Below are 10,403 nucleotides of genomic sequence, written 5' to 3'. Positions count from 1 at the left end.
CGCAAGGATTCAGTGACTAGTGAAGCTTCGTCCTTACAATGTTGGTATGTACGTTACACATTTACTTGGATCGTACTGCGTCTTTGATGCATACGGATTCCCTGTTAGTGTTGATTGATGCACCAAAAAGAGGCTGGCCTGCCTCGAAACGATCCCTCGCTGGATGGGTCACTTCTGCCATTCGGTAGGCATATTTGTCCTCGATTGTTATGGTTCCGGACACAATTCAGGCACAATCGACTCGTGCTGTCGGGGCTTCTTGGGCTGTACGGCATGGTGCCTCAGTTGATCAGCTGTGCAAAGCACATACCTGCTCATCCGTACACACTTTTACAAAATGTTACCGCTTCCATACATTTGGAGCCAGGTACACCAGTGTTGGGCAAAAATTCGATACCGACGCTCCCTACCCCTTAATTGGCTTGCTTTGGTATATCTCAGAAGTAATGGCATCCCCCAGATGGATGAAAAAGGAAATCCGATTATTACGCATCGTAAAATCTCTACTTTGGAGTCCATCTGGGGGATGCCGGAATCCCTCCATTTGGTTTCATACTAGTTACCTCCTGGTTTCTGGTTTCTCAGTTCTTCTGTGGGTCTTTCTCCGACTTTGTTAAACATAGACTGAGGTTCTAGTGGAAGGGAAGGGGTTATATAGGGGGTGGGTGCCACTTTTAATTAGTTATTGCCCGACTCCACACCTCACTACGCATAACCCAGAAATAATGGCATCCTCCAACTGGACTGCAAGGAAGAGATTTTACAGTAAGTAAAAATCGTATTTCTTATAAACGTAACATAGACAGGAATGGAGAATATACTTACCTCCACTAGCATACTCCATTATTAAGTATAAGGTCTTCTCAGTTTCAATGACTTCAAAAAGTTTTACTGAAAGAATAGAAGAGAAAGTTATTTTCTTGAGTTACAATCTGTTCTTTCACCCTGCATTCTGCTCTTGGAGGTAGATTTACCAAAACTTTGAAGAAAAAAAAAAATGTGTTGCCCATAGCAACCAATTACAACTACACTATAGGAAAGAATAGACGTGTCCTCCTACATCTATACTCATTATGGTATGCGCGGCATGCCTGGTACGTGTGAGCTGCCAGGACCGGTGCAACTCTGATAGCATCTGGCTTTTTATTTTCCCTAAAATGCATCTAAGTCGCAATGCGATGTGACTAGGACAAACTAGGAGACTGTGCTGATCAATTTCCTGTGTGACACTTGTATATGTGTGTGTGACAGAGTCTGTAAACAGAACAAAAAGTTGCAGCCGCTGCATCTTAGCACTCGCAATCTAATAAAGAGAGTCGCACACAGATATACAAGTGTCACATATAAAATGAATCAGCACAGTCTCCCAGTGCATTCTAGTTGCACAATTACCAATAGCCACATCACTCCATGTGCACCTGTGACATATAGTCATCCACTTATCCCATTGTATCTCTTACCAATAGCCTTGCCACTCCATGTGCACCTGTGCCATATAATCATCCACTGATCCCATTGTATCCCTTACCAATAGCCACATCACTCCATGTGCACCTGTGCCATATAGTCATCCACTGATCCCATTGTATCCCTTACGAATAGCCTAATCACTCCATGTGCGCCTGTGCTATATAGTCATCCACTGATACCATTGTATCCATTACCAATAGCCTTGTCACTCCATGTGCACCTGTGCCATATAATCATCCACTGATCCCATTGTATCCCTTACCAATAGCCTTGTCACTCCATGTGCACCTGTGCTATATGGTCATCCACTGATACCATTGTATCCATTACCAATAGCCTCATCACTCCATGTGCACCTGTGCCATATAATCATCCACTGATCCCACTGTATCCCTTACCAATAGCCACATCACTCCATGTGCACCTGTGCCATATAGTCATCCACTGATCCCATTGTATCCCTTACCAATAGCCTCATCACTCCTTGTGCACCTGTGCTATATAGTCATCCACTAATCCCATTGTATCCCTTACCAATAGCCTCGTCACTCCATGTGCACCTGTGCTATATAGTCATCCACTGATACCATTGTATCCATTACCAATAGTCTCGTCACTCCATGTGCACCTGTGCTATATAGTCATCCACTGATCCCATTGTATCCCTTACCAATAGCCTCAACACTCCATGTGCACCTGTGCCATATAATCATCCACTGATCCCATTGTATCCCTTACCAATAGCCTCATCACTCCATGTGCACCTGTGCCATATAATCATCCACTGATACCATTGTATCCATTACCAATAGCCTTGTCACTCCATGTGCACCTGTGCCATATAATCATCCACTGATCCCATTGTATCCCTTACTAATAGCCTCGTCACTCCATGTGCCATATAATTCCCCACTGATCCCATTGTATCCCTTACCAATAGCCTCATCACTCCATGTGCACCTGTGCTATATAATCATCCACTGATCCCATTGTATCCCTTACTAATAGCCTCGTCACTCCATGTGCACCTGTGCCATATAATCATCCACTGATCCCATTGTATCCCTTACCAATAGCCTCGTCACTTCATGTGCACCTGTGCCATATAGTCATCCACTGATACCATTGTATCCCTTACCAATAGCCTCATCACTCCATGTGCACCTGTGCCATATAATCATCCACTGATCCCATTGTATCCCTTACCAATAGCCTCATCACTCCATGTGCACCTGTGCCATATAATCATCCACTGATCCCATTGTATCCCTTACCAATAGCCTCGTCACTCCATGTGCACCTGTGCTATATAGTCATCCACTGATACCATTGTATCCCTTAACCAATAGCCTTGTCAATCCATGTGCACCTGTGCTATATAGTCATCCACTGATACCATTGTATCCATTACCAATAGCCTCATCACTCCATGTGCACCTGTGCCATATAATCATTGTATCCCTTACCAATAGTCTTGTCACTCCATGTGCACCTGTGCCATATAATCATCCACTGATACCATTGTATCCATTACCAATAGTCTCGTCACTCCATGTGCACCTGTGGCATATAATCATCCACTGATACCATTGTATCCATTACCAATAGCCTCGTCACTCCATGTGCACCTGTGCCATATAATCATCCACTGATACCATTGTATCCCTTACCATTAGCCTCATCACTCCATGTGCACCTTTGCCATATAATCATCCACTAATCCCATTGTATCCCTTACCAATAGCCTTGTCACTCCTTGTGCACCTGTGCCATATAATTTAACACTGATCCCATTTTATCCCTTACCAATAGCCTCGTCACTCCATGTGCATCTGTGCCATATAATTTAACACTGATCCCATTGTATCCATCACCAATAGCCTCGTCACTCCATGTGCACCTGTGCCATATAGTCATCCACCTATCCCATTGTATCCCTTACCAATAGCCTTGTCACTCCTTGTGCACCTGTGCCATATAGTCATCCACTGATCCCATTGTATCCCTTACCAATAGCCTCGTCACTCCATGTGCATCTGTGATATATAATCATCCACTGATCCCATTGTATCCCTTACCAATAGCCTCGTCACTCCTTGTGCACCTGTGCCATATAATCATCCACTGATCCCATTGTATCCCTTACCAATAACCTCATCACTCCATGTACATTTGTGCCGTATGATCATCCACTGATCCCATTGTATCCCTTACCAATAGCCTCATCACTCCATGTGTAGATGTGCCATATAGTCATCCACTGATCCCATTGTATCCCTTACCAATAGCCTCGTCACTCCTTGTGCACCTGTGCCATATAATCATCCACTGATCCCATTGGATCCCTTACCAATAACCTAATCACTCCATGTGCACCTGTGCCATATAATCATCCACTGATCCCATTGTATCCCTTACCAATAGCCTCATCACTCCATGTGCACCTGTGCCATATAATCATCCACTGATACCATTGTATCCCATACCAATAACCTGATCACTCCATGTGCACCTGTGCCATATAATCATCCACTGATCCCATTGTATCCCTTACCAATAGCCTCATCACTCCTTGTACATTTGTGCCGTATGATCATCCACTGATCCCATTGTATCCCTTACCAATAGACTCGTCACTCCTTGTGCACCTGTGCCATATAATCATCCACTGATCCCAATGTATCCCTTACCAATAACCTATTCACTCCATGTGCACCTGTGCCATATAATCATCCACTGATCCCATTGTATCCCATACCAATAACCTCATCACTCCATGTGCACCTGTGCCATATAATCATCCACTGATCCCATTGTATCCCTTACCAGTAGCCTCCTCACTCCTTGTGCACCTGTGCCATATAATTATCCACTGATCACATTGTATCCCTTACCAATAGCCTCGTCACTCCTTGTGCACCTGTGCCATATAATCATCCACTGATCCCATTGTATCCCTTACCAATAACCTCATCACTCCTTGTACATTTGTGCCGTATGATCATCCACTGATCCCATTGAATCCCTTACCAATAGACTCGTCACTCCATATGCACCTGTGCCATATAATCATCCACTGATCCCATTGTATCCCTTACCAATAACCTAATCACTCCATGTGCACCTGTGCCATATAATCATCCACTGATCCCATTGTATCCCATACCAATAACCTCATCACTCCATGTGCACCTGTGCCATATAATCATCCACTGATTCCATTGTATCCCTTACCAATAGCCTCCTCACTCCTTGTGCACCTGTGCCATATAATTATCCACTGATCCCATTGTATCCCTTACCAATAGCCTCGTCACTCCTTGTGCATCTGTGCCATATAGTCATCCACTGATCCCATTGTATCCCTTACCAATAGCCTTGTCACTCCATGTGTACCAGTGCCATATAATCATCCACTGATCCCTTTGTATCCCTTACCAATAACTTCGTCACTCCATGTGCACCGTGCTATATAGTCATCCACTAATCCCATTGTATCCCTTACCAATAGCCTCATCACTCCATGTGCACCTGTGCCATATAATCATCCACTGATCCCATTGTATCCCTTACCAATAGCCTCATCACTCCATGTGCACCTGTGCTATATAATCATCCACTGATCCCATTGTATCCCTTACTAATAGCCTCGTCACTCCATGTGCACCTGTGCCATATAATCATCCACTGATCCCATTGTATCCCTTACCAATAGCCTCGTCACTCCATGTGCACCTGTGCCATATAGTCATCCACTGATACCATTGTATCCCTTACCAATAGCCTCATCACTCCATGTGCACCTGTGCCATATAATCATCCACTGATCCCATTGTATCCCTTACCAATAGCCTCATCACTCCATGTGCACCTGTGCCATATAATCATCCACTGATCCCATTGTATCCCTTACCAATAGCCTCGTCACTCCATGTGCACCTGTGCTATATAGTCATCCACTGATACCATTGTATCCCTTACCAATAGCCTCGTCAATCCATGTGCACCTGTGCTATATAGTCATCCACTGATACCATTGTATCCATTACCAATAGCCTCATCACTCCATGTGCACCTGTGCCATATAATCTTCCACTGATCCCATTGTATCCCATACCAATAGCCTCATCACTCCATGTGCACCTGTGCCATATAATCATTGTATCCCTTACCAATTATCTCGTCACTCCATGTGCACCTGTGCCATATAATCATCCACTGATACCATTGTATCCATTACCAATAGTCTCGTCACTCCATGTGCACCTGTGCCATATAATCATCCACTGATACCATTGTATCCATTACCAATAGCCTCGTCACTCCATGTGCACCTGTGCCATATAATCATCCACTGATACCATTGTATCCCTTACCATTAGCCTCATCACTCCATGTGCACCTTTGCCATATAATCATCCACTAATCCCATTGTATCCCTTACCAATAACCTCGTCACTCCTTGTGCACCTGTGCCATATAGTCATCCACTGATCCCATTGTATCCCTTACCAATAACCTAATCACTCCATGTGCACCTGTGCCATATAATCATCCACTGATCCCATTGTATCCCTTACCAATAGCCTCATCACTCCATGTGCACCTGTGCCATATAATCATCCACTGATCCCATTGTATCCCTTACCAATAGCCTCATCACTCCATGTGCACCAGTGCCATATAAACATCCACTGATCCCATTGTATCCCTTACCAATAACCTAATCACTCTTTGTGCACCTGTGCCATATAATCATCCACTGATCCCATAGTATCCCTTACCAATAGCCTCGTCATTCCTTGTGCACCTGTGCCATATAATCATCCACTGATCCCATTGTATCCCTTACCAATAACATCATCACTCCATGTGCACCTGTGCCATATAATCAGCCACTGATCCCATTGTATCACTTACCAATAGCCTTGTCACTCCATGTACACCTGTGCCATATAGTCATCCACTGATCCCATTGTATCCCTTACCAATAGCCTCATCACACCATGTGCACCTGTGCCATATAATCTTCCACTGATCCCATTGTATCCCTTACCAATAGCATCATCACTCCATGTGCACCTGTGCCATATAATCTTCCACTGATCCCAATGTATCCCTTACCAATAGCATCGTCACTCCATGTGCACCTGTGCCATATAATCATCCACTGATCCCATTGTATCCCTTACCAATAGCCTTGTCACTCCATGTGCACCTGTGCCATATAAACATCCACTGATCCCATTGTATCCCTTACCAATAGCCTCATCACTCCATGTGCACCTGTGCCATATAGTCATCCACTGATACCACTGTATCCCTTACCAATAGCCTTGTCACTCCATGTGCACCTGTGCCATATAATCATCCACTGATCCCATTGTATCCCTTACCAATAGCCTAATCACTCTATGGGCAACTGTGCCATATAATCTTCCACTGATCCCATTGTATCCCTTACCAATAGCATCATCACTCCATGTGCACCTGTGCCATATAATCTTCCACTGATCCCATTGTATCCCTTACCAATAGCCTTGTCACTCCATGTGCACCTGTGCCATATAATCATCCACTGATCCCATTGTATCCCTTACCAATAACCTCGTCACTCCATGTGTACCTGTGCCATATAATCTTCCACTGATCCCATTGTATCCCTTACCAATAACCTCGTCACTCCATGTGCATCTGTGCTATATAATTTAACACTGATCCCATTTTATCCCTTACCAATAGCCTCGTCACTCCATGTGCATCTGTGCCATATAATTTAACACTGATCCCATTGTATCCATCACCAATAGCCTCGTCACTCCATGTGCACCTGTGCCATATAGTCATCCACCTATCCCATTGTATCCCTTACCAATAGCCGTGTCACTCCTTGTGCACCTGTGCCATATAGTCATCCACTGATCCCATTGTATCCCTTACCAATAGCCTCGTCACTCCATGTGCATCTGTGATATATAATCATCCACTGATCCCATTGTGTCCCTTACCAATAGCCTCGTCACTCCTAGTGCACCTGTGCCATATAATCATCCACTGATCCCATTGTATCCCTTACCAATAACCTCATCACTCCATGTACATTTGTGCCGTATGATCATCCACTGATCCCATTGTATCCCTTACCAATAGCCTCTTCACTCCATGTGTACCTGTGCCATATAGTCATCCACTGATCCCATTGTATCCCTTACCAATAGCCTCGTCACTCCATGTGCACCTGTGCTATATAGTCATCCACTGATCCCATTGTATCCCTTACCAATAGCCTAATCACTCTATGGGCAACTGTGCCATATAATCTTCCACTGATCCCATTGTATCCCTTACCAATAGCATCATCACTCCATGTGCACCTGTGCCATATAATCTTCCACTGATCCCATTGTATCCCTTACCAATAGCCTTGTCACTCCATGTGCACCTGTGCCATATAATCATCCACTGATCCCATTGTATCCCTTACCAATAACCTCGTCACTCCATGTGTACCTGTGCCTTATAATCTTCCACTGATCCCATTGTATCCCTTACCAATAACCTTGTCACTCCATGTGCATCTGTGCTATATAATTTAACACTGATCCCATTTTATCCCTTACCAATAGCCTCGTCACTCCATGTGCATCTGTGCCATATAATTTAACACTGATCCCATTGTATCCATCACCAATAGCCTCGTCACTCCATGTGCACCTGTGCCATATAGTCATCCACCTATCCCATTGTATCCCTTACCAATAGCCTTGTCACTCCTTGTGCACCTGTGCCATATAGTCATCCACTGATCCCATTGTATCCCTTACCAATAGCCTCGTCACTCCATGTGCATCTGTGATATATAATCATCCACTGATCCCATTGTATCCCTTACCAATAGCCTCGTCACTCCTTGTGCACCTGTGCCATATAATCATCCACTGATCCCATTGTATCCCTTACCAATAACCTCATCACTCCATGTACATTTGTGCCGTATGATCATCCACTGATCCCATTGTATCCCTTACCAATAGCCTCATCACTCCTTGTACATTTGTGCCGTATGATCATCCACTGATCCCATTGTATCCCTTACCAATAGACCCGTCACTCCTTGTGCACCTGTGCCATATAATCATCCACTGATCCCATTGTATCCCTTACCAATAACCTATTCACTCCATGTGCACCTGTGCCATATAATCATCCACTGATCCCATTGTATCCCATACCAATAACCTCATCACTCCATGTGCACCTGTGCCATATAATCATCCACTGATCCCATTGTATCCCTTACCAGTAGCCTCCTCACTCCTTGTGCACCTGTGCCATATAATTATCCACTGATCCCATTGTATCCCTTACCAATAGCCTCGTCACTCCTTGTGCACCTGTGCCATATAATCATCCACTGATCCCATTGTATCCCTTACCAATAACCTCATCACTCCTTGTACATTTGTGCCGTATGATCATCTACTGATCCCATTGAATCCCTTACCAATAGACTCGTCACTCCATGTGCACCTGTGCCATATAATCATCCACTGATCCCATTGTGTCCCTTACCAATAACCTAATCACTCCATGTGCACCTGTGCCATATAATCATCCACTGATCCCATTGTATCCCATACCAATAACCTCATCACTCCATGTGCACCTGTGCCATATAATCATCCACTGATCCCATTGTATCCCTTACCAATAGCCTCCTCACTCCTTGTGCACCTGTGCCATATAATTATCCACTGATCCCATTGTATCCCTTACCAATAGCCTCGTCACTCCTTGTGCATCTGTGCCATATAGTCATCCACTGATCCCATTGTATCCCTTACCAATAGCCTTGTCACTCCATGTGTACCAGTGCCATATAATCATCCACTGATCCCATTGTATCCCTTACCAATAACCTCGTCACTCCATGTGCACCTGTGCTATATAGTCATCCACTAATCCCATTGTATCCCTTAACAATAGCCTCGTCACTCCATGTGCACCTGTGCCATATAAACATCCACTGATCCCATTGTATCCCTTACCAATAGCCTCGTCACTCCATGTGCACCTGTGCCATATAATCTTCCACTGATCCCATTGTATCTCTTACCAATAGCCTCGTCGCTCCATGTGCACCTGTGCCATATAATCAACCACTGATCCCATTGTATCCCTTACCAATAGCCTCGTCACTACATGTGCACCTGTGCCATATAATCATCCACAGATCCCATTGTATCCCTTACCAATAACATTGTCACTCCATGTGCACCTGTGCCATATAATCATCCACAGATCCCATTGTATCCCTTACCAATAGCCTCATCACTCCATGTGCACCTGTGCCATATAATCATCCACTGATCCCATTGTATCCCTTACCAATAGCCTCATCACTCCATGTGCACCTGTGCCATATAATCATCCACTGATACCATTGTATCCATTACCAATAGCCTTGTCACTCCATGTGCACCTGTGCCATATAATCATCCACTGATCCCATTGTATCCCTTACTAATAGCCTCGTCACTCCATGTGCCATATAATTCCCCACTGATCCCATTGTATCCCTTACCAATAGCCTCATCACTCCATGTGCACCTGTGCTATATAATCATCCACTGATCCCATTGTATCCCTTACTAATAGCCTCGTCACTCCATGTGCACCTGTGCCATATAATCATCCACTGATCCCATTGTATCCCTTACCAATAGCCTCGTCACTCCATGTGCACCTGTGCCATATAGTCATCCACTGATACCATTGTATCCCTTACCAATAGCCTCATCACTCCATGTGCACCTGTGCCATATAATCATCCACTGATCCCATTGTATCCCTTACCAATAGCCTCATCACTCCATGTGCACCTGTGCCATATAATCATCCACTGATCCCATTGTATCCCTTACCAATAGCCT

At 44.5% G+C, this 10,403-nt stretch overlaps 1 protein-coding gene across 1 annotated transcript in view; it reads right to left on the bottom strand.

Annotated features, from left to right (window-relative positions):
- Positions 1-10,403, bottom strand: part of MARK1 (microtubule affinity regulating kinase 1) — a 1,129,886-nt gene that overhangs the window by 658,409 nt on the left and 461,074 nt on the right. Inside the window, exon 6 of the mRNA XM_088454765.1 lies at positions 826-891. Within this exon, the coding sequence (XP_088310891.1) occupies positions 826-891 (66 nt within the window). The remainder of the gene's footprint in view (positions 1-825; positions 892-10,403) is intronic.

This window comes from Taudactylus pleione, unplaced genomic scaffold (assembly GCF_031769625.1).
Source record: "Taudactylus pleione unplaced genomic scaffold, aTauple2 ptg000631l, whole genome shotgun sequence".
Taxonomy (NCBI): domain Eukaryota; kingdom Metazoa; phylum Chordata; class Amphibia; order Anura; family Myobatrachidae; genus Taudactylus; species Taudactylus pleione.
Note: the sequence above shows the minus strand (reverse complement) of the source record. Positions and strands in the feature narration are given on the sequence as shown.